The 24,183-nt window shown below is 42.3% G+C and overlaps 2 protein-coding genes across 2 annotated transcripts in view; both read left to right on the top strand.

Annotated features, from left to right (window-relative positions):
- Nucleotides 1-1,094: 1,094 nt before the first annotated feature.
- Nucleotides 1,095-11,894, top strand: LOC115794377 (uncharacterized). Its single transcript, XM_030749856.1, has 7 exons — nucleotides 1,095-1,251; nucleotides 1,939-2,060; nucleotides 2,410-2,608; nucleotides 3,783-3,928; nucleotides 5,976-6,120; nucleotides 10,237-10,381; nucleotides 11,388-11,894. The coding sequence occupies exons 1-7, from the start codon at nucleotides 1,200-1,202 to the stop codon at nucleotides 11,473-11,475; spliced, it is 897 nt and encodes a 298-aa protein (XP_030605716.1). The 5' UTR covers nucleotides 1,095-1,199; the 3' UTR covers nucleotides 11,476-11,894.
- Nucleotides 11,895-15,095: 3,201 nt separating this feature from the next.
- cadm4 (cell adhesion molecule 4) overlaps nucleotides 15,096-24,183 on the top strand; it is a 163,210-nt gene continuing 154,122 nt past the window's right edge. Inside the window, exon 1 of the mRNA XM_030749534.1 lies at nucleotides 15,096-15,553. Within this exon, the coding sequence (XP_030605394.1) occupies nucleotides 15,481-15,553 (73 nt within the window). The 5' untranslated portion in view covers nucleotides 15,096-15,480. The remainder of the gene's footprint in view (nucleotides 15,554-24,183) is intronic.

Below are 24,183 nucleotides of genomic sequence, written 5' to 3'. Positions count from 1 at the left end.
CTACATCTTGGCACTGCGTCTAGAAGGAAGCAGCCTAAACTCCTGGTGCAGTGGGTGGTCTAAATCTGCTCCAAATATGTTGTTTCAAGGCCAAAAATTTAACAAAAACAGATTTTTTTAAATTTATTTATTTATTCACACTGAACAAATAATAATACACAGTAATTCACGAAATATTACCCACGACATAACAAAACCCCATGAAAGTCCACTGCACATTTACAGAGCGGTCTATAAAGGTCCCTGTCGCAAATAAAAATACATAAATAAAATAAAATAAAATAAAATAAAAAATACTGCGTTTAAAACCTCAAGCCATTAAGTGTTTGACAACATTTGCAGTGAAATGGCAACGATAATGAATTACCAATCACCCCCTCAGGGCGCTTTTAGGGAAAATGGATTTTTATGTTTATCCAATTTATTCTACTAGAGACATAACAACACACAAGTGCAAATAACATTTTATGGGTTTTTGACATGTAGCCTTTCTTTGCTCAGTTGTCATACATTGTTTTTAACGAGCTGTCTCCACTTTCAGGTGACTCAAGCGCGTGTAGGTCAGCGCATCTGAGGCCCAGCCACAAAATCTGCGGTTCGGCTCCGGTTAACAGCTAATCAATCAAAGGTCAGAGAAAATGAAGCGTAAAATGTTTTTGCTTCCCCGGTTTCACAGAGCACGGCTTGGAAATTGCACCGCTCTGCGGTAACATGTCACGACTGCTTTCACATTCAGGTGAACTTCTTCAGAAAAACAGTTGACCTTAACGAGTTCAGACGTGACACGCTCCAGCCCCCTAAGAGACAAGTGACGCGCCGCGAGTGGATTTAATTATTGGAGCGGCAGCAGCGACTCCTGCGTTTACGGTGTTTTTGGTGTATACCTATCAGCGCATATGATACGACTCACTAAGCCGTTTGTTGTTGGCCACATGAGCTCGATGTGGCTGGTTGTTTAGTTTTTGTTTTGTGTGTGTGTGTGTGGGTTTTTTTTTTTTTATGCTTTCTGGTTTTTACAATTTTTTTTTTTCCCTTTTTTTTTTTGAACGCACTTCCTGAAAAACACTCAAAGACGAAAGCCACACCTACACCCTGCCGCACATAAACACTGAGCAAACTTTCATTTCAGTTTAGAAAGTGCGCAGGAGCCCACGACGTCTTCTCAGATACTTGTGCTCACACACTGTTTTCCCACAGCCATGAAAACACTTCTACTTGCTGCACTGGTCGCCCTGATTCATGGCAGTTATGGTAAATATATTTTACATTCCTCACGGACTTTTATGCAATCTTCTGAAAGAGCTCAATATTATTTGCTCGTCAGTAATGAGATATTTGTTTAATCTTTCAGTGCGGTTCTGGTCCTTTTTTTTTTTCATAAATATATTCATACAGCTGAAGCCCCTGGGCTTCGCGTGGTGTCTGCTCGCCTGTTTGTCTGCTTGTCTGTGTGTCTCTTAGTTGATCTGTTCTCTTGAGGAAAGGCTTTGTTTTCTCTTCTGTCACACTGATGGGTTTTCCCTGGTGGTTACGAGACACAGAGTGAAACAGGAAACGCTGGCAGAATTATCGAGAGACTCACGATAAGAGCAGTTAAATGTTTTATGTACTGTGTGCTGAGGCCAGCCTCACATTCAGCTCGTGTGGAATTTATTTATTTTTATTTTATGTAAACCATGTTATGCAGCACTTCTTGCCTGAAGTGAAAAAGACTCCGTCTCTGTTATCAACAGTGTCTGTAAAGTGGAAGAACCTGTTGGTCACGTGGTGTCTTTATGAGCACTGCAAGGTTTTTCTGGGAGCTTGAAATAAAATCTGAAGAAAGAGGAGAAGCTGTTTTGAAAGCAATGCTCGGGACATACAACCACCACCCCAGTGCAGGTTAGCAACATCTCACTTAATCAGTAACCTGCATCTGCTATGTCTGTCTACCTGCAGCAACTTTGGTCATTAAAGGGCCACCTGAGCCAGTTGTGGAGGGACAGATGATCACACTTGAGTGTCGATACACAGACGCCGACCACAACATCAGCCAGGTCCACTTCGAGGTCTTCTCCAAGGTGAGAAAGGAGAAAAGAGTGCCATGTCACAAGTCTTATTTGTAACAGCTCGCTGTAATGATCTACTCTTATTCCTAAAGTTAATGTGATTATTGTATTGACTGTAATGTCAATCACTACACAGCTTTTACTCTTGGATTTGATAGTGGTCCACACCAACACAGACCTGTGACTTAAAAAAAAAAATGAACCCATACAGATGTTATTACTGTCGTGTAAACATAGATTATCAATGTTTGTAAGCTTATGCAAGCTACTGCAATTTGCAGCAGAGCATTTCCATTACTGAAAAGTAAATATGAAAATAAAATTCTCTTTTTCTTCTTACTTCCTTCTTTCTCTTTAACAGTACATGCAGAGCTGGCATTCAGTTACGGAGAGATTTTATTGCTACAATTCAATGAGGACCTACCAGACTGCAGACAGTCTAGTCCTGTCTATTCCCCGTACAGGACGGTACTATGAGGGGCCCTTCCGCTGCGTGTCCGATTCCGAAAATGTGACAGAGCCGAACAACTCCTCGGAGCCCCTGTACTTCAAAGTGCATTGTGAGTGTCTGGGGTGGTGTGGGTGGGAGCTGTGAGGAACAATGACTCTGTCATGCGGTGTTTTCCTTTTGACAAATAATTAAACCTTAGATCTTTATGGTGGTGTGTGGGTGTGTGGGTGTGGGTGGGTGCGTGTGCTGCAGAAAAGTCGGACAGACGTCTGTGAAAATCTAGATAAATATGCCAGTAGAAAGTAATGCGCTGGTATTGTCGAGGTTCACTTTCAATACACGAACCAGCGGCATATTTGGGATTACTACTGTTGCTAACAAAGAAAGAAAGATAAAACACCAAAATATACACCGGTAAACAGTCGAAAGTGATTGAACAGAGAGACTGTGAAACCAATTTCCGTCATATTTTCCACTCAGCGGGAGGTAAAGACAATCTTTCAGACACTGTGGACACAGCTCTCTTCACAGTGAGGGATAGAAAAACATATTAAATATTAATAGACATATCTATACAATGGCTCTGCAGAGGTTGCACAACAAAAACAACAAAAAGTGAAGCTCCAATGCAAATATGTACTCTTACCTATGAAAGATTGACTACAGCTGTTTTTATCTTTTTATTTTATTTACTTTTTTTTTAGTCGCTTCAGACAAACAGAGATGTGTCCCGCCGGTGCGGCTCGAGTTTTAAAGTATCAGCTTTCAATGCATAGTTTCATGAAATGTCATTCGTGGCATAGCTAGTCAGATTTTCAGTGCCCTCTATCTTCTCAGTGGCCGTTGAATCGACCATAATGTTGTTTGATAGGCTCCTCAGCCTCACAGGGGTAATCAATATGAGGAAAAGATTAGAATGGAGTATAGGACTGAAGGAGACAGAGGAGGACAGATGCCAAGAGCTGGATGGACGTGGGCCATCTATTGAGATGGAAGCGAAAATGAGCCATTATTCACAACATTGCCTCTCTAAAGACTTCAATAAGATGAAGCCTATTATCATTATTATTGACCGCTTGGTACAGTCTATACCACTGGGAGGCATTCATACTTGAGCATCTATGCTCAAGTATGCTTAAAAGATCTGAGTGTTTACCAGCTGCTGCCACCGCAAACATATGTTCCTTCACGGCCTGAGAGCTTGCAAAAGTTGTTAAAGCGTACATTAAATTCCCTGCTTCATTAAAGCCCGATCACGCCTTCTCGTTCCCACTGCGTTTTAGATATGGGAGAGCTGTCACTGTCCAGGGAAGGCTACACCGGCTACCTGGGTGTCCCGCATGAGCTGAAGGTGCGACTCGGAGACGACGTGTTGGTGAAATGCTCTGCCAGTTCATCTGAAGAGCCGAACTACTACTGGTACAAAGAGGTGAGAAAGCCTCGGGGACGAGCACAGTGGCAGTGCTCTCATTACGCTTTTGGAAACCTGTCATTCTCTCCCCCAATCCCTCTCTCCTCTCTCCGCTCTCAATTTGACCTCATTTTTTTTTTTTGTCCCGTCTTCTTCCATTCTCACCCGGTCTCTACTGGCTTCTTGCCTTTGTTCAAGCGCTCTCTGAATTTTCTCGCCTCCATTTCTGTTTCACTCTCTGATTTTTGTCAAGCCACTTGTTTCCCCTTGCCCGTGGTCTTTCCATCCCCTTCATAGAAGAAGTGCTCTGTATTTAAGTGACCGGTTGGCTTGGGCACACCACTCGCTGGGGATTGCAGCTTGCCCACTTACAGAGGATTAATAGTTTAATGAGGTCTAGACAAGAGCCAGTCAACCTGAAAACAATTATGCGGATAGATTTCTAATGATTTTTTTTAGTGTTTGGTTAACCGGCATTGAATTATTCAACTGGGCTCTTTGCTGAGCGAAGAAACGCTCGCCCAAGGGAAATTAAGACATCGCAGTGTAAAATGCCATACTGACAACTGGCATGGAGTCCAAGAATAAGTTGACGAGTCAGGAGATACGCTGAATCCTTGCAGTGAGAAAATTGCATTATGCTTTCAAGGTGCTGTCAAAATTGCAGCTACTGCCACCACTACGTAAGAAGTGTAATGAAGCTATGCAACTATTAAGACATCTTGGGACAGGCAGAAATACTTGCCAAGTTTCCCCTTTTGTTATTCCTCTTGATAAGTTGGCTTAGGGTTAATATGCTTGTTAAAGGGTCACTGCTAATCCGGGTTTTAAATGAGCTTACAAGTCCAAATCCAATTCAGTGGACATTTTATGCTGCTAATACTGTTTGTCCTCCGCATGATCATATGTAATACTTTAGGGTTTTTTTTTTTGTGATTATTTAATATACAACACTGTCTGCTGAAGATTATTAATTATGATCAGTGTAAGTGACAGTGCTTGGTACTGTATGCACTCGTGATTCATCCATTTGTGCCCCTATTACATAAATCACATGAGACCATTAGGAAAAACAGGAATTACACATTCAAAGAAATAATAAGACATGACAAAACATTCATCTCAGGTTTTTGTGAGCGTGTGTGTGTGTGTGTGAATTTTGACTGCAAGTCCACTGTATGTTTGACAGAAATGGATGTGGGGTAGAAAGTGACATTAGAACGGCACAGTTTGACAGACAGCCGCCGTGGGCACATTGGCCCCCGGTAATGACAGCAGGACAGAGGCAGAAACAGGCCACTGCTTTGGGAGCCAGTGGATTTGCATACAAAATGCTGCTTTGGCCAGACCTGGCCTTTATGGGAAATCCTCTTAATTCAGATCCATTCAAATTGAAATGGACTTTCTTGGCAGGAACTGTAGCTCCCAGGAGCCAAATCATTTGCATGGTGTAATGTTTTTTTTGTTTTTTTGTTTGTTTGTTTGTTTTCTTTTTTAAACTCTCCTCCACATTCGTTTGTTTTTTCAATCCTTGTGTTTGGCCTATTATTTATTTCCTCCAATGTTGGGCTCTATCTTATAATAGTGCTGCTATTTCTGTGTCAACAATCCATCCTACTCCCTTGCCATCTCATTATGTGTTGTGCTAACAGTGTGTTGTTGCAGCATCATTCTTTGCGGATGATGGTGTTATCTGGGTTATTGACTTGTGTCAATGTGTGTTCATTCATTGGGATTACCGCTCAGGTAAATGCGCTTTATTTGGGACTTTTTGAGGCTGCTCTCTGAGGGCCGAACCCCCGCTGATGTTTCTGTCTTTCTGTCCCACTGCTACACCGTCTGTTTCTTCCAATCTAGATTTCACTTCCTCTTGTTTTCCATCCTTTCACAAATCCACCAAAAAAAAAACACCCTTTTTCCCTTTTCTCCTCTCCTCCTTCGCTGTTTGTTTCTATCCTCTTTGTCACATAGCATTGTCTGTTCTCAATTTTTCTTGTGCTCTCTGGCAAATAAAACTTATTTTTCTGGTTATTTCATTCGGTTATTGTATGTCTTTCTCTCTTAGGGAAGCGACTGGATTCTGCCCTCCTCTTCACTGAAACTGTCAAAAGTGAATGCGATGGATGAAGGACAGTATACTTGCTCAGCTGAGCATCCATCTGTGGAGTTCCTCAGCAAGAAACGCACTATCAGCATTACTGTATTGCCTGGTAAGGAAAGATTTACCTGGACAAGGACTTTTGTCCCTTGTACTGATTAACCCTCTACACCCAAATAGGATTCCATGAGAAGGCTTCAGATTCCTGAGAAGTCTGAAAGGAAGGGAAAATCTGATGAACACTCTAAACACCTAAATCTAGCTAAAAAAAATTGCTCCAAAGTGTCACTTATAAGTTAGTTTTAATTTCCCACATCTCCATTTCATCCTCTTCCTCCTCACCTCAAGCCTCATCTCCTGAACAGAATTCAGGGCTCTCTAACACGAAAACCCGATGTTGTCCCAGTTACTGATTTTCAGCAGATCAGACATGCGACTCTCTGGTCTCCAGACAGCTAACAACGATCTGGCTAATCAGCAACATCTGGTTAAAAGCTAGCGGTTTACCAGCTAATGTTAGGCTCGAACGTCCTAAAAATCACACTTTCCCTCTGATAAATAGTTTGATTGCATTCTCACATCATATGAGAGTTTTTTCACCAAGTGTCCGGGTCGTTAACAGCATTAGAGTCACCTCAAAGAAATTTTCGGTAACAGTAGCTAACAGTAGTGGCCAAAACAGCAGCGCTTACCACCAGAAAAGTCCTGGAAATCTGCAACAACTTATCTCAGTATCACTATCATGGGACAGAAGTGAGCTTCAGTGACTCATCCACCCGCATCTGATTCCATTCACAAAGTTTTACAGCCTCCTCTGGAGTAAATAAACGTGGATGCTGCACAACTGGTATTAAGATAAGATAAGATAAGATAAGATAAAACTTTAATAATCCCACGACGGGGAAATTTGTGCATTACAGCAGCTCAATACAGAGAAAAAATGAAAAGAAAAAATTATGAGGTACATACTGTAGTGATCACACTATGAAGGCCAGTGTTGGTGACTCGGGAGTAAAAACGTAAAATATCACAAAATATCTAATTGACTCATATCCATTTTTTATTCCCAATTTATTGCTAAGTGTTGCTGTGAATAAAATATGTTAAAATATAGTGTGTACAAAAACTTTCTGAATACACTGACAGCAGTAGAATCACGTCGGCCGGCCGTGGCCACTGAGGGTTAAGAGAGTTTGTATATTTCCTCTTTCTGAAAACTGGTTAAGGCTTTCTTCATAACTGAGGGGAAATCCATCCGCCAACATTAAGCATCCTCTGAGCTAAAAACAAAACAAAATATTTTGTTTTAGTTCCCTTTCGCAGTAAAATGTCACCAGAAAGGTCAGCTATTGGGGCGCTTTTACGTCATCGGGAGCATATGGAGAAGTTGTCAGCCGTAAGTCTGCAACCTTTTATGCTTTAAATTTCTGGGAAGCGGTGCAGGCTTGAGGTTTTAATGTATCTGCAAGAGAAATTACAAGGAAATATGAAAAAGACCACAATGCCCCAACAAAGAGAAGTAAAAGCATTTATTAAAACACTTCACGTAAAAAAGGGTAACAAAGTCCCAAAAGAAATTACCTCTAAAATGTCAAACATGTAGGAGGGTCATACCTGAGGATATAATACATTTTAAATATCATAAACAAATGGCAATAGTACAACTGCATTGACTTTAAAGGATAAGAGGGTAATTATAAGAAGCAATGGCTTTAACTGACCTTTGATTTTTTTTTTTCCTTTCGACTGAAATATCAAGTGATGTGTGTAAATGGACTCTAGTGAAGAGATACAGAATTCATAAATCCACATGAGCCATTTCCCCAGTGTTAAATCTACAGTCCCATTGTATTTGACATGCAGATAACATATACATTATATTATGTTACGTGATCATAATAATAATTGACGAGTCAGAAGGTGTCTGTAAGTTTTTGTGCAGCTCGGTACGCAAAGAAGTTGGGATGCTGTAAATGAGAATAGAAGGCAGTGATCTGCAAATTAAATTTTAAATTGAAGTTTAAAGCTTATATTGAATTAAAAGGTAACATGATTTGGTATAAAGAGTCTTTCACAAGCAACGATGGGGGAGCTCTCAACATAAAATTGCAAAGAATTTGGACGTTTGTCATCCTCGGTAAATTAACAGTAAAGATTCAGAGAAACTTTGGCTGCAAATTGAAATCCAGTAGTGAATGGCCATTAGGTTAGGACCCTTGATGATTGTGGGAAGAAAAAACTCCCTTTTGACATGAAACCTCTGGCAGAACCAGGCTCAGGGAGGGGGCAGGCTCATCTGCTGTGACCGGTTAGGAGGTGAGGGGGGGGAAGAAGAGTTATAGAGGGAAAAAAAAAAATGAGCACACAGAGAGACAAAGACAAAACCATGGAAGAGACTAGACACAATTTAATGACATGCACTAATCAGGAGCGGAAAGAACTGAGTGGAGAATAAATGCTCAGTAAGTTCCCCCCAGCAGCCTGAACCGAGAGAGGCAGAACTAAGAGATGGTTTGGCCCGACCTGATCCAGATTTAGCTATAAGTTTTATCAAACAGTGAAGTTTTAAGCCTAATCTAAAAGGTAGAGAGGGTGTCTATCTTCCAACAGCTTGTTATCAGTGCACAGTGGCGCATTTGTTCACATGGCATGGGTAACATTAACATCTGTGAAGACCCATCAAGCCTGAAAGATATGTAATGGTTTTGAAGCAAAGCATGCTGCCATCCAGGCACCGTTTTCAGGAAAGCAAGACACTGAAAAACCGCATGCAGCACATCACAGTAGCATGGCTATCTACTAAAAGTACCCGGGTGTTAAACTGCCCTACCTGCATCTCAGACCTGCCATCCATTACAAAAACAAAAAAAACCCAAAACATTTAGAACATTATCAAACTAAAAGCCCAACAGTTCAGGGAGACCCTGAACTGTTGGGTCTCCCTGAACTGTTGTTCGGCTGAAATCCCATATCCAGGAAAAAAAACAAAACATTTGCTTTAAAAACAACAGCAGTCGGTCCCTCTAGAATGTTTTAGCAGAAGAGGTAACGCAGCGCCGTGCATATAAACACGAACTTGGTGATTTTAGTTTTTTCCAAATTCAAAACCAATACAAAATCCAACTTCTTTGCTTGAAATGTTTTCAGTAAACATTATATTTCACTTTCAATTAGTTTTCAGGTCATTGCATTCTGCTTTTATTCACATGTTACACAGCTTCCCATTTTTTCAGGAGGAGGCTTGTAGACAGACAGTCTCACTTTGTCTTTGTCTAAATCTGCATGATTGATAAACTAACTTTTTTTTTTTTTTTCTCCTTATGAAACATGAAGGCTGCTTTCAAGCACAGAAATAATTCCATTACAACATTATGGCTAATCCAATTAACAGAAACTCATCAGTCTTCATCATCTTTATTGCTGATCTGTGAATGATTACAAAGTGTTAATACACTGCGGTGTTTAAATACGGTTCTCTCATCCAGTAGGATTTATAAGCCTTATAGTTTCAATAGTTGAAATTATGCAATCTCTAAAAATGCAATTAAGCCAATGAATGTTATTTTTTATGGTAGAGTTAGCAACTCACTGCTGCAGATGACTTATTGGTCACTGTGTTCCACAGTTCATCAAGTACATTCTCTGAAGCACACTAATTTAAGATGTTAAAAAAAAAAAAATTATGTTTGCTCATCTTTGAGAGTGGGGTGAGAAAACACTGCATGCTGTTTCTGTTGTTTTTAAATCTATACCAACCCTAAGCAAACATTCCCAGTGCAAACCTGTAAAGCTTTGGCAGACAAAAAAAAAAATCCTCTTAACATAAGGAAGCACTGCATATGTGAACAGCTAAAACATCTTTGTTGCTGCCTTCAATACCCATAACCTTAATTTTTCAGTGTTTACTTTGTCCACAGATCTAAAGACCAGGTTCACAGAACCCCCCCCCCTTTTTTTTCCCAAGCATAATACTTAAATTGGAAAATTGTGCACATAACAGGGATGATCAGCCAGTTCTTTCAAAATTGCAACAAGCAGACTTCTTGAAGCTCTGTGCTGCGTGTAGAGCTGTAACACTCTGAGCTTCAGGCACACAGTCTTTTCTTTCACAAACAAACATGAGGTTGCTTTAGAAGCTTTGCCCGGAGGCGGAACGTGAATAGTTTTGCTGATTCCACATTCTTTGTGATGCACGTTTCCCTTCATGTCTGACTGATCTGTCCCACAGAGGATGCCCACTGGTATGAGACAAGTGATGGCCGTCTCATGTTGATGACCTCTGCAGCAGCTGTGGCTCTCATCGTGTTCATCCTCTCCATGATCGTGTTCCTGTGCCGCAGAGCCAAACAGACCAAGACCAGCAAGGGACCTATGTAAGAAACAACTGAGTGTTTGTGTCTTTTAATCTTAAATTGTCATTTTGTTTTAGATCTGATCTTCTTAAAGCGTGCTTAAAATTTGATGGATTGCGTGTCTTCAGTGCAAGAGAATGTTTGTGCTCGTTTATCTAGTCATTCCCCTTCCTTTTACCCACAGGATAGCGTTTTTAAATGATTGTAGCAATCTCTACAAAATTTCACACTGTCTGTTGTGGTCTCATGTGAACCGAACCCATTTCAGTCATTCAGTCACCTCTGTGTAGGTGCGTGTGTGTGTGCGCCAGTGTGCACCTTAGTGTATACTTCACTCTCTGACTGTTCTTAAAGAGAACAAAGGAAAAAAAATCTTTCCATATGTGCTGACTTGTGCCTATTTGGAAAGGCATTAACCGCCATGAATATTAAATTCAATCTCAGAAGCCCTGACCCACTTGACCTGATCCTTGATCTTTTTTTATGCTCCCTCTTCTCCCATGTGTTTCCAGGCACTTCCTGCTTGCAAAAAGCTCGGGCTTATGACAGCGGGTCAAACTCTATGTATGGCATAAAAGTGTAAAGAAGCCTACAGCAATTATAAGGAAATTAGTGGAACTCCCATTAATCGTGGAAGATGACAGCGCCTTAATGTTCACCGTGACCCAATGCAGCTTTACCCATTAACTTCTTTTCCATGTAGAGTTAAAAAAAAAAAAAAAAACACTATTTCAAAAGGCAGATTTTTCATAAGATTCTGAACCAATCAAGAGTTCTCTGTGTTTGTGGTGGCCTGGGAACAACAGCTAAACTTTACAAACAGGTGCTGAGTGTACAAGCATCTGTGTACAAAGAGATACAGATAGTGAAAGAGAGGATAATGTACTTTCATATCAGCAGCCAGGTGCGCCTCCAGTGCTCGGTTCTAGTCTATAATTTCCTCACTTATACCTTTTCGAGTGCCTACTGAGAGATCGATGTGCTGATAATCATGCAGGTCTTTCTTCTCCCTTCTTTCTCTCTCCAGTGATGACCGGTCTCAGAAAAAGCCCATCTACAGAGCAAGTGTGGAGTCCTTACCCTCCACCAGCGGAGACAAACAGCCTCTGGTGTGACTGCATAGGCAGGTGGAAGGAGAATGGATGGAAGGGCGGCCAGAAAAATAAAGAATGTCATAAAGCAGTAAATAGGAAAATTGGGAGACATTATATGGGGGAAGTACAATCAAAATCAGCAGCAAGCTGGGTATTTAAAAAAAAAAAACAACTGAAGGGCAAATGATTGCTTTAGAGATGCCTAAGCTGCTTAGCTTGTGGATGCATGCTGCAGTTATGCATCTTGGACAAAAAGGTGGGCAATTTTCTTTTCATGTATGCTGTAGCTTGAAAAATGGGGAGCTACATTCTTAGAAAATGATGATGAGGATTCTACTCGCAGCGCTGTAAAGATGCCGCATTCAGTTCTCTTCTTTCGGCTGTGCACATAATTGCTCAGCTGTGTATTGTGAATGAATCATTTGGGTGATAGGACAAGGTTTCACGTTGTTGATTTGTTTCTCTTTCAACCTTCATGTTTCCCAAAGCAGAACCAGATCAAAGGATCTTTGAGAAGGTTATTGTAATCTCTTCACTGTGACAGCTCTCATGCACATTGCACTCAAATATTTAATTTAATGTAGTTGGGATTTTCTGTGGTATTAAATGGCTTTCAGAAAAAATATTATTTACCATCCTCCAGTGTGCCATTGATTTTGTTCCATTTAAGAGACACTAAAGGGGGGTGAGGAGTATTGACAACATGGTAAGAGCCGGACATGCATGCTTGCTTGGGCGCACATCCTCTCGATCCAGTGCCATCTCGGGCTTGCATCAGCTTGTTTACCAGCCTTCCTCTTCGGTCTGAAAGACCTTACTTTGAAGCAATGACCTTTACTTTAGAGTACTGTGTGTGTGTGTGTGCATTCTTGCCTCTATTCCCATCTCCCTGTAACCACAGAACTCACCCTCAGTCTGTTTGTGTACATGTGTATGGACTCGCATTCACAAAGTAAGACTCATAATGTGACTAATCGCATAGGCAAGCAACCTTGAAAGCTTTCCCATCAGCTGGAAGGGCAGACAAGGTTGTCCATTACAAGTAAGTTCTATTTTAAACTAGACTAGATTAGTCTTCTCAGTCTTCCACCCAGCCCCCCCCCCCCCCCCCCCCCCCCCCCCCCCAAAAAAAGCATCGCAGACTACAACTTCATCTTTTTAATTTTCTCCTCTGTTGCCTTGTAACCCTTAACACTGTGCCTCGCCACCACCGCTTATTACCATAACCGTGCTCATAATGCTGAGAATTTCATTACGCTTGTCTGTTGAAGTTATGTTGGGTTTTATGCAGTTTTTATTATCGTGTGTGGTTGACCGTAGGCCGTTGTTAATAATGGGCAAAGCGGCAGTTTAACACTGACACTCCATTAACGGGTGCATGCGCCACAGAGCACAGCCAGGATAATGTTATTAAACTGATTATTCAAGCCCCCTGTACAGCTTAGCTCTGCAGCAGCCATCCTTTGTTTAGCATTTTACAGACTCCTTCTATTTCTTCTCCAACTCTACAAACTTCTGCTTGCTTTATGTCTGAGGTCAAGCCAAAGAATATAGAAACAACAGACAGGAAGACTCTAAGCAAAACAGACTTAAAAAACAAAAAAAAGAAAGAAAAAAAAAAACACGCTTCATAGGAAAAAAAAAAGAAGAAAAATACAATGGTGTAAATTTAAAATGCTCTCCTGAATGTTAAATGCCAGTGAGCACCATTTTGTTTTGGCCTTTGAGTCAGTCATGAGTAAATCATTCTGTGTTCCCTTGTGGGTTTTGGTCTCGGGGCTTCTGATGTTTGGCCAAAAAAAAAAAAAAAGAAAAGGGGGGAAAAAAAAGAATTTCACACAATGGAGCTTTTCCTGAGGTACAAGGTTCTGGTTGGGAGATAGAGAAGTGAAGTTTACAGTGACATTTTGACCTTGATAGTGTCTCAGTGGATAAAGCACCGGACAACAGCTTAGGGGCTGTGCAGTGCATACAGATTTCCTAAAAATGTTTTGTCTGGTGCATGCAGGATCCTGTCAGGATAAGGATGCAGATCTGTACTGTCACATTAAAGCTAAGTAGCTCCTCACTCGTGTCCGCAGTTAGCCTGATACCCTAGCAGCCCTTAATGCACACAAACTGACATGTAAAGGTGACTTTTACCAAACATGACACTGCACTGACTAATGCATTACAGTGCCAGGCATTTGTAACTATATGTCATTGCCTACTGCTGTTCTTGTCACGGTCACTTGGGTTTGTATGTGCATTCTGCATATGTTGTGTCAAATGGCTGAAAATGAAGGAGAGGAGTTCGCAAGAGAAGCAGGTGTTTTCCCCTCATTACTTCCTGACAATGCCCCATCTGGTGCGAGGGAGCTGTTGCCACCGACTCCCTGCCAACCCGGGAACAAACACTCGCAGAGAGGCTGACAGGGAAAAATGGGATGGGATGGGAATTGGGAAATGAGTAGAGCAGATATTATCCTCGCTGAACAACAAGGTTAAAACTTGTGTCGAAAAAAAAATTAAAAATTGGAGAGCGGAGGGACCCTGAAGCAGGAACCTTAAGATCTAACATAGATCCATTAGTATAGGTTAGATAGGAGGTGAGAGTTCAAAGCAACTTTATGGGAGTCAAGAGTAGAAATATTAATAATATAAACTGCCCAGATGCTTTACTGGCTGCTTGAACTTTCCTGACTGTTCAAACTAAACTGACCAAAATGTCTGGAGGACTTGTCAAAGAGGCAGAGGCAGATTTAAAGACCTGTGACGTGCTATCCCTGAAGTTACCTGAGAGGGGCGCCAAAGATACAGTTTCAAAAAGATGCCTTCCAGCCTTGAATGCTATAAGTTCATGGTATAACACTAGATTAGAGAGGGAAGAAAAAGAGATGTGGAGAGAGAAACAATTTTCATAATGGAGCAGGGCTCTCTGACTGGAAAACACAATTATGGGCAAACTGTGGCCACAGCATGAGGGTAAAGTTAAAGAGCCCCTTTAGCAAGACCTAATAAGCCCTGACTACAGATGATCAGAAACACCGGCACATCCTTAGTCCAAGTTTTTGTTCCGGGCTATTACCGTCATTGCGAACGCTGATTTAACAGCATACACTCAGGCCTGTTTCTTGCGCTCCTTGATGAGACTTATGCACATTATTTGAAATCAAAGCATCCTCTGCAACAGAATTTAATCTCAAACCACCCAGAGGCTACTGCATGGACTGATTTGGCAGTGAGTTTCCTCTTGTTTTTACCCCCAAACAGGCAGACTGTGATTTCCAAAGAGCAATCCTTACAAATCAACGCGCGTTTCTTAATCTGCGTGATTTTTTTCCCCCCACTTGACTTTAGAAAACGCCGCATTTTTAAAACACTTGTCTTCAAATTTGTACAATAAGAACCATTCATTTTTGTCATCTTAATCAGTGTGCTTTGCATCTTTTAAGTCCTTGGGGTGGAATTTGAAATAAATTGGTTATTTGAGTCGGAAAATTAATGTTGGTTATCAATCACATTTAGAGCGAATTGATTTCAATTAACTGGAAGACGCAGCCCTTCTTCCCTCCCCGGCTCTCCTCCTGGTAAGCCTATTTTTTTATTTTTTTTTTAAACCCAACCCCTTGTTCATATCCGCACACCCCTCCACCTGCTCCTGCTCTCTGCAATTGGCCAGAAAGACAGCCAGGCCCGCCCAATTGGCAAGCTTTACAATATATTTACAATGTAAAGTAACCAAGAAAAACCAGCCAAGCCATCATACTCGGACATTCGGAGGGAGAGAAAGTGGGTGTGTATGAGAGGGAGCATTACTATGTAAAGACCTGCTATTACGCTCGGAACGCTTGACAAAATACACACTCGTTCACGCACGCGTGCGCCCTGTCTCTCTCACACACACACACACACACATACGCACACTCTCTCACACACACACAGACGCTAAAGGCGCTGTCGGAGAGTGAACCTGCGGGTTCATGTCACTCTGATTTCTCCTAGGAAGAGGAATATTAAAGAAGATATCAGAGGGGAATACCAGCGATGGCTTTCGCGACCGTGTGGAACTACTGCGTCCCTCTAACCATCGTAACAGTCGCTTGGCTGGTCAACACTGGTAAGGCTCAAACGAGTGAATGAATGTGATTTGAGTGGGAAGAGTGTCCGGCCGTCTCGATGTGTTTGGGCTTTTCCGTGCAAGTTTGTCTAAGTCCTCTAAGAAGAAGATGAATAACGCTTATAAATGCACCGGGTCCACTCTGACTTACCGCGCAGTCGGACGGGAAGGAGGAGGAGCGCACCACGGAATAAAACACGTGCAGATACCCTAGTTTACATTTGTTTTGAGGACTGCTGTTAATATTCCTCAGTGGGTAATTGGACTCAGACTCCTTCGCACAAGTCGGGGCTGTGTTGTTACACGGGTATGAGTCATTGTCATTAATCACATCTGGGAACTGCCACGCTGGGAAGACCCCTAACATTTCAAGTGCTTGAAAACAAAAGTGAAAGGCGGCCACTTTTTGCCCACGCATAAATATTTAATGAAAGAAGCCCATGCTTTGTCGACCCTCGTGCGTCACGGCGTTTTGATTTTTGCCCTGATGTTGGGATGCATTGTATTACAGCTGTTGTCTGTGGCCAAATGGGAGCCTGTGACTTACGCAGCATGTGCATGCAGCGACACATACACGCACAGCTCCGATTAAATATTCTTATAGAACACATGAGAGCTCATAACAAATGCCCGCAGTGGACTAGATATGTCTCAGACACCAGAAGCAGCAGTGGTGTTTATTACTGCTTTTATATTCTGCAGAAGAATGAGGGACTGAAAAGACCTTTGAGACCTCACCTTATCAGATAAAATAAGATCTAACAATATATTCCGATGCCATGTAACAATACCTGCAGTGCGTTTGTTGCATTTATCCCCAATGTTGGAATATCTCAGCTTGGAATAGTCCTGCTTTACTTCCTTTAAACACTATTGGCCAGTTATTGTCACTCAGTAGCCTCTTACAAGTAATGCATCTGCAAAATAGGGATTTGGATTAGGCTTTATTATGACTCTGAAGAACCTCAGCTAGGTATTCCGTGGAATTTATTTAGATGCAGTTTGAAATACAAACTTAAAAAAAAAAAAAAATCATCCAAAACCTCTGTGATTTTAACTAAAGAGGAGCGATGAGGCAATGTGCACACAGATGTTGCTCTACTGGTTTGTGTCCTGTGGTTGTTGTGCTCTGTGACCCTTTGTTTATATTGCCCTGAGGTAGTGAAAGGGTTAAATGCTTGGCCAGGCATTGTCACACTCAAACCTGTGCTGTGCTGTTGTGATGATGTCTCTTGTATACAGGGAGAACTACATTGCTCCATAGCCATTTTCCTGGCCGAACTAATACCAACCTTACCAGAGCCAGTGGACTGATTTCTTCCCTTGGGGAGAATGTGTGTGTATGTGTGTGAGTGTGTGTCTTTTTACTTGTGTGTCTGCTCCAGGAATGCTGGGTGGTTGAGGTATGCATGAGCTAAAGGTATTTGTATGTTACTCTTACTGTATAAGGGGTTTGTGTCTGTGGGTTTGGGCATATGTGTGTGTTGCAAGTACATGTGCTTTACATTAGTGTGCGTGTGTGTGTGTGCTGCGTACAGTGCAGGGTTTTGCCTAAGCTGCAGGCAACCTCAGCTGGGGGCTGCTCACTGATCACTGTCATTAATCTAGCCTCTGACAGGGGCTGAGAGAGACAGGAGGCTGGGGAGTTTAGGGGTGTTACAGGCATAAGGTCGGTGGAGAAAGGAGGGAGAAGAGGAAGTGTAAAGATAGTCTGTTTCCAAAAACCTTGCAGATGTCCACAGATACTGTGTCTGCATAGGAAAAAAAAAGAGAGATTTAATAAAGATCCTGTCTTGGTTATTTTTCTTCCACCAATCTAAAGGGAAGGAAAAGGTGGGAGGTGATAGGGGGCTGGTGGTTGTTATTATGCTAGAATAGATATGGACAGATTAGGTGGATAGATGGATGAGTGGACAGATAGATTGAGAGGTTGCTGTGAAGATAGCGAGGCTGGAAGACTCGGCGCTGAAGGATGAGAGAGAGACAGGGATGGAAAGATGGATAGAGCGAGAAAGGCAGAAAAGAGCGAAGGAGCGAGGAAAAGTGGTAGAAGAAAGGCAGAAAGACTTCACAGTGTGTCTGACGGGCAGGCCTGGGGGACACACACACACACACACACACACACACACACAGAGTCAGCGCTGTATGTTTGTGCGCAGATTGCCTGGCTTTGTGGAGGTGTCTGATCAACAGCAGCTGCAGGCCAAACTTGCAAAGCACGTACAGTAACAAATGCTGTTAACTCCACCTCTGCTTCGTGCCCACCCTTAATCGCTACCCTCCATCACTTCCATTCTTACACCTCATCCCCATTTCTCTCCTATGCTGCCATTACCACCTCCCTTATCGCAGTGTGCATTAAATCACCTCCATTTGTTTATTTGAATGTGTGCAATGAGAGCCATCCGTTTGAGCTTGTTCCCCATCATCCTGTTTGGACCTTGGCTGGGACTCTGGTGGCTGAAAAACGGCAGCAGTTGGACGTACTTGTGGGAGGAGATTTGAATACCAATTATAGCTGGTGTGTGCAAGTGTGCGTGTGCATACACACACACACACACACACACACACACACACACACACACACACACTCTATGAAGCCATGCATAAATCAATGTCGCTGTGAGTCACAGAAGGGAGGTTTGGCGTGTAAACACAAACATCAAGGGAAATGCAGTACCCACAAAAAAAGAAAAATATGGACACACACTATATGACCACTCATATAAATGCAGGAACACATACAGGTATACACATGCGTGCATTTTGCTTATAGGCGGGTTACCTATTTTGAACAGGGTTATAGTACTGCTTATGCAAGAGTTTGTCTGAACCCAATTGCAGATTTTGATGCTTGTCAGGCACACTTTGCATCATGCCAGAGTTAACATTGCCTTTTTACTTTCTTCCACATTACAGTGGGCTTGCTATTTCAGCATCTTTCTTTGTTCTGTAATGCGCCGAAAATGTCTTCACTGTAAGCCAAGGTTTATCCTTTGATCCAAACCTTGGAGCATAATTCTCCCCCCCAAAATAAGATAAACTTGTTGGCAATTTAATTATGAAGAGCTAGGCCTCCCTTCTTTGCTCTCTGCCCTGCCATCTGCTGGTTCAAGGTGAATATATGAGCTCAGTGCACAATCAGATTTCAGCGTTGAATTCTTTTTCCCCTCAGACTCCCTGTCTTTTGTAGGTCTAAATAATTGGACAACCTGAACTTGGCAGAGTATGCCTGTCAACAGAGAAGAAGCTGAATTTTTTTGTAGGGAAAAAAAAAATATGTTGCCTTTTGCTGTTGCACGTGGCCTTGTTTGATCAACCAGTGCATTCTAAAAGGGTCCTGACAGGGTGGCCCACTATCTCAGCTGAACAACTGGCTCAACATAAGCTCCATAAACAAATTGGACTGTATCTCTTTTTTTTTTTTTTTTTTTTTTTTTGGGATAGTCACGACTGAAAGAGTTACAGAGCTTAATGTGGGCTGTTTTTTTTTTCTCCCTTGGGCTTTCATGGGTCCATTACTCAGAAGCAGAGGTTTTGAGGTTCACCATTTAGTGCAGGTGATGTATTTTACAGTAATTATCTCCTAATCTGCCCTCCAGTCTTCTGTGCAATCCATAACTCATTTATTTTGATTTGCTGTTGTTTCACACAATAAATGCATCTCAATAACTTCCTCCAGCATTATATACCAGGTTCAAAAGGATTTCATTGTGACTTGAATAGAAATAAAGGTACCTAGGATGTAGCAGGTTCCTCTGTACCCCTGCAGGGTCACAGCATATGACTAAGCCTTCCCTTTCAATACTTGTTTTCGCTGTGTTTTGTCCTCATGAACAAGTTCATGCGAGCAGAATACATGAGGCACAATGATTGAAAAGGGGCACACAAAGACACCAATTGGTAATTGGATCCTTATATCTCATTTGACCATTTGTTTAATTGTCCATTAGTGAAACTTTCTGTCAATCTAATCAGGCCAGCACTAATGTAGAAACACTCTTTATGGCTGCCACCTCATCTCCTTCCCATTACTATTCCCCAGACAGTGCAGCTTGTGATTATCATAATGGTGATATATGTCGTCCTTACGTGTCGCTCTTTGAGAACAACTGGCGTTTCACCAACTTTGCAGCTGAAGTTTTTAATGCTGACTCGGATGCCAAGGACGTCTCCTCCATTTGCTGGCATCCGAAGTCTGCCAATCAATCCGGTACTCTTAACTCTCTCTGATCTGGCTGGCCCAGTGCAAAAGTAGAACGCCCCTTTGGGTCCAGCTGCCCATGCTGTGACCTCATGTCCCCTGAGCCAGCAGCTTTTCTCCAGATGCTGAACCCTCTTACTATATATTTGTCTTTGCCATGGGACTGTGACTGTGTCAGTAAAAAGTGATTGCCTTTGTGTAACTTTTTGGCACTACAGACAAAGGCAATTGCTATGTAGCCTTTCTGCTGGGGACAAGGTGCGTTTATATCAAAGGAAGTCAGTGCTGAACTGCGGACAGGTAAAAGAGCCGAAGTTTGAAAGACACAATTCTCAGACTTAAAAAAAAAAAACTTTAAACCACCATGGGGGGGTGGATTCCTTGCTACTGGTGACAGTTTCCATGACTAAGAGTAAACGTTTATGCCTCCTGCCTGGCCCTGAGCTTGTTTAACACCCTTCCTTGCTGCTGTGACACCTGTTTCGGCAGCTCCCGCAGGGCGCAGCGCTAACATGGCCAGACAGCAGCCTCTGGTAATGCCAGTAACCAAGGTGATTATCCCCACTCAGGCACTGCAACAGACCCCTCACTAGCTGTGATTGGATGAGAGAGCCTTATTTAGCTGAAGAGGGCAAGTGCCTAAAATTGAAGAGCTGGAAACTGTGTACTCTGGCAGTGCTGAGGCTAATACACATCCTGTCTGGAAGACTTGATGTTGAGACAAGAGGAGGAGAGGATGACTGGTAATTAGGTGTTCGCCTAGGGGTAAGGAGGATCAGAAATGAACTTAAACCTAGGTGAAACTGTCAGGCTGGGCACAAATGTTGCCAACAAGACCCCATTTCCCTTTGCCTTTGGGAGGTCTGTGTGTCCAGTGGAGGCTAGCTGATGAAGAGTGACCAGCCTTAGCTGGGGCACTGAGGGACTGATGGGGTCACAGAGGGAGAGTGAAAGGGTTACGGGGAGAGAGGGAGAGATGGCTGGCTGCACAGTGTATAAAAGAATGAAGGAAGACCGCAAGAAGGGGGAGGGAAAGCGCCAGGGGCTTGCGTCACAGACCACTGGAGCAGGGAGGAACAGAGCAGAGGAGAAAGTCAGCCAGAGAGAAGTCCAACAAACGAGTGAATGATTGCAGGATTTCAGCTCTAAAATGGAAGGGCGTGTTTAAAAAAAAAGAACATGGGAGAGAGGGAGAGAAAGCAATCCCTGTGGTGCAGTATGACTGATTTATGGGGCCAAAAAAAGTGAGGAAGGAGGGAAGTGAGAGATTAAGAAGGTGGGGCCAAAGGAGAAAAGTAGGGGGCTGATGTGAGAAGTGGGTGAGGAGAAGGAGGAAGGGGAAGAGGAGAGACAGAGAGATGGATGGCAATATACGGAGAAAAGAGAGAGCGGGCAGGCTCTGTGTAGGTGACCACACCTGAGAGACAAAGTGTCATGATCGATGAGGTCACAGCGTGCACATGCACTGTCACACCCACATGCCCACATGCACACAGGCGGGCATTGCAATTGTTTCCCAGCAGCTCGTGGACAGTCCTCCCACTTTCAGCAAAGCTACACGACGCTTCGGCTTGGAGAATTAAACACCCACACATGCACAAGGCTATTCATCTGTCTGCCATTTAGAATCCTTCTTCATATCATCGCCATTAATAGGTTTGCTTTGATGAGATTGTCGGATGCTGAAAATTGCCAAGCAGTACACTATCTACTGGGAAATCAGATGGAGATTTTCAGAAGGCGGACACAACAATACTGAAGAGGTCTCGCATGAGTTTTCTATCTTAGAAAACTCGCAAAATGCCTCTCCCATGAGTGCCGGATTCATTCGTGCTAAGACCATGTCTGACATAGATAAAGTGGTGGCGTCAGATACAGTGGTTACAGAAACCTCAGGAGTGGCATTCCCCTTCCTTTATTTCAAACATAATCAAATCTTCATCACGTTAATGAATGTTTAATGCTTTCTGAAAGCATTAAAAGTTATGTGAAAACGAGGATGTTTGCTTTAAAATATGTATTTGGCAAGCAAACAGTTTTCATACATTATCTTTCTAAATGTTACAAAAAAGCACGCATCGTGGTTTACTGTATCCACTTTAAAAACCAAATGTTATCATTCAACATAACACCAGTAATAACAGCAGCTGCCAATAGATCAAACTCAGATTGATCTGCTCTGTTCTGCACAGGAGCCAAATGATTGTTGACAAAGGTACTAAAAAAAAAAAAATCTACTGTAGTCTCCACTATATTTTCGGAATCACCCCTCAATTCTCTGTCTGCTCTTCTCTTCATCTCCTTCTACCGTCTAAGACAAGAGCCTCCACATCAGGAGTAGTAGGCTTTCATCCACTTCATTAGCAACCCGTAAACAACCATTAATTAGAGGCAATTAATTAGCAGCACATGAAAACAATCCTCAAAAAGTTGGCTGCTCTCAATATCCCCAAGTGCTCATAGGAAGGAAAGAGTGTGAAAGAGATGGACAAAGAAGAAAGGAAAAGAAAAAAAAAAAACGTATGGGGAAAGAGCCTGCGGTCATGCTTAATGTGCTGGTGCTTGATTTACCGCAATGATTTGCCTGGCTCTTTTGAGATTCATAAGGTCATCAATTCATGCTCTGCTTTCAGCAGGGCAAAACAATAGTGAGGCAATGCAGCCGTCTGCACTGAAGTAAAGAGAAAAGAAAAGAAGCCGAGCCAAATTGGATTGGTGCTGCGATTGTTTCTGCAAAGACTGTTAGAGTTGGCAAGGCCACTTAAAAAGTGGCCAAGCACCAATGACCTTGAGGAAAGCGCTGGTTGATTCTCTCCCAGGATTCATTTCCTCCTGAACGGCTGAAGGGACATTTAAGTGCATGGCTGCTGATTCACCTTACGCTTGTTAACAGGTACGCCACCCCCCCCTCTCCCCTCATCTCCCATTAAGCATCACCAGCAGATTGAAGCGGTGCTTGACTTGACAGAGACATGTTCTATCACTGCGTTCATCTGTTTGATGAATAGTTTTATCATTGAACACACATTGAACCATGGCTCTCTTTTCTGGCCATTGCAGGAGTGGAAGAGAAGAACAGGCAATGATACTGAATGAGCTTGACACAGGCCTAGGGCACTGGGCGCAGTTGCAGAGAAACAGTGGTTCAGAGCAACTGCCACCCACTGGGCAGTACTGGTGAATTGAGCTGTGAAGCAGCTTGCAGGGGCCGGTGGGGTTCTCTGGATGGTACCAAAGTCATTTTTAGCTTTTGTGATCCACGTAGCCATTAACAGCAAGAGGTTTTTCTGTCTGCAGTATACCGTAGATCCTACAGTCTGGAAGGCAGCGCGCAGAACACACAGCACGACACTGTCGCCTCCTGACTGCATATACTGTAACTTACTTTATTGCTTGAGAAACTAATAAAAGGAAGCTGTAGGGAGGAATGTGCTTTCATTCTTGATTATTTTTTCTCTTCCCAAAGGCCACAAAGGCTACCATCTCACCTCCGTCTATCAGAGCAGCTTTATCCATTTTAGTCTCCAAGATTCCAGTTGCTATGCAGTACATGTAATCTAAAATGACCTTTCTATACATAAGTGCTGCAGTAGTAAGCATCATGCTGACTCTTATATAACATTAGTGTAAACTTAAATTGCATAAATCTTTGTTAGGTCACTATGAAGGGAAACTCTGACACATGCTGCCTGACTCAGTTCACATGGATGAAGTCTCAATTTGGGATTCATGAGTGATCAGAAGAAAAGAAAAAAAATTCTCAACATCAAAATTTGATGGTCAGGAAACATGGAGGAAGATTTAGTCTCCTTGATTTGTTTAATATCTCGTTGCTGGTTTGAGAATGTTGTGAAATGCTAAAGAAAACAGTATTTGACTTTTTTGGACAGCTATCTTGTAGGGTTGTCAAAAACTGATTCTCAGATACTAAAAATGTAATGCAAAAATGGATTTGCAACAGTTTCAATACCAACAGTGATGTCTTCACCTCCTCTAGGTGACGCACAGCTTCATGGAGCCCATTCTCTGAAGTAGATGACATTCATGATGCTAAACGACACTCTGAGGAATTTCATAGGGTCAGTCAGACTCCTGTTTCAGCCACGCTGAAGCATTTAATGGTTATTTAATGCTAACTGGCCGTCACACATGTTAATGTTACCTGTTTAACTATTAGCAACATCTAATAGCCACATTAGCCATTTCTTATCGTTAAGGTAACAGCTAGCGGCTGTGGTTAATAATAAAACAATGTTAATATTGGAGCTAGGCAGCAAACATTATCAGTCATGCCCATCTGTAACGTTAATCGGCAGTTTTAATTTAACAGATAGCACAATTATTTATGTCTAAAAAGTTGTAATTTTTCTCTTAAAGTCCCAGACTGAAGCTGTGGAAACTCTAGGATCAACTCGACAGAAACAAT

Source organism: Archocentrus centrarchus, chromosome 16, assembly GCF_007364275.1.
Source record: "Archocentrus centrarchus isolate MPI-CPG fArcCen1 chromosome 16, fArcCen1, whole genome shotgun sequence".
NCBI lineage: Eukaryota > Metazoa > Chordata > Actinopteri > Cichliformes > Cichlidae > Archocentrus > Archocentrus centrarchus.
Note: the sequence above shows the minus strand (reverse complement) of the source record. Positions and strands in the feature narration are given on the sequence as shown.

Excerpts from the sequence above, each read along its gene's own strand:
- LOC115794377 (XM_030749856.1), top strand. The coding sequence starts at position 1,200 with ATGAAAACACTTCTACTTGCTGCACTGGTCGCCCTGATTCATGGCAGT. Across the intron at positions 1,252-1,938 it reads CCTGATTCATGGCAGTTATG|CAACTTTGGTCATTAAAGGG; the intron begins GTAAATATATTT and ends GTCTACCTGCAG. Across the intron at positions 2,609-3,782 it reads CCTGTACTTCAAAGTGCATT|ATATGGGAGAGCTGTCACTG; the intron begins GTGAGTGTCTGG and ends ACTGCGTTTTAG.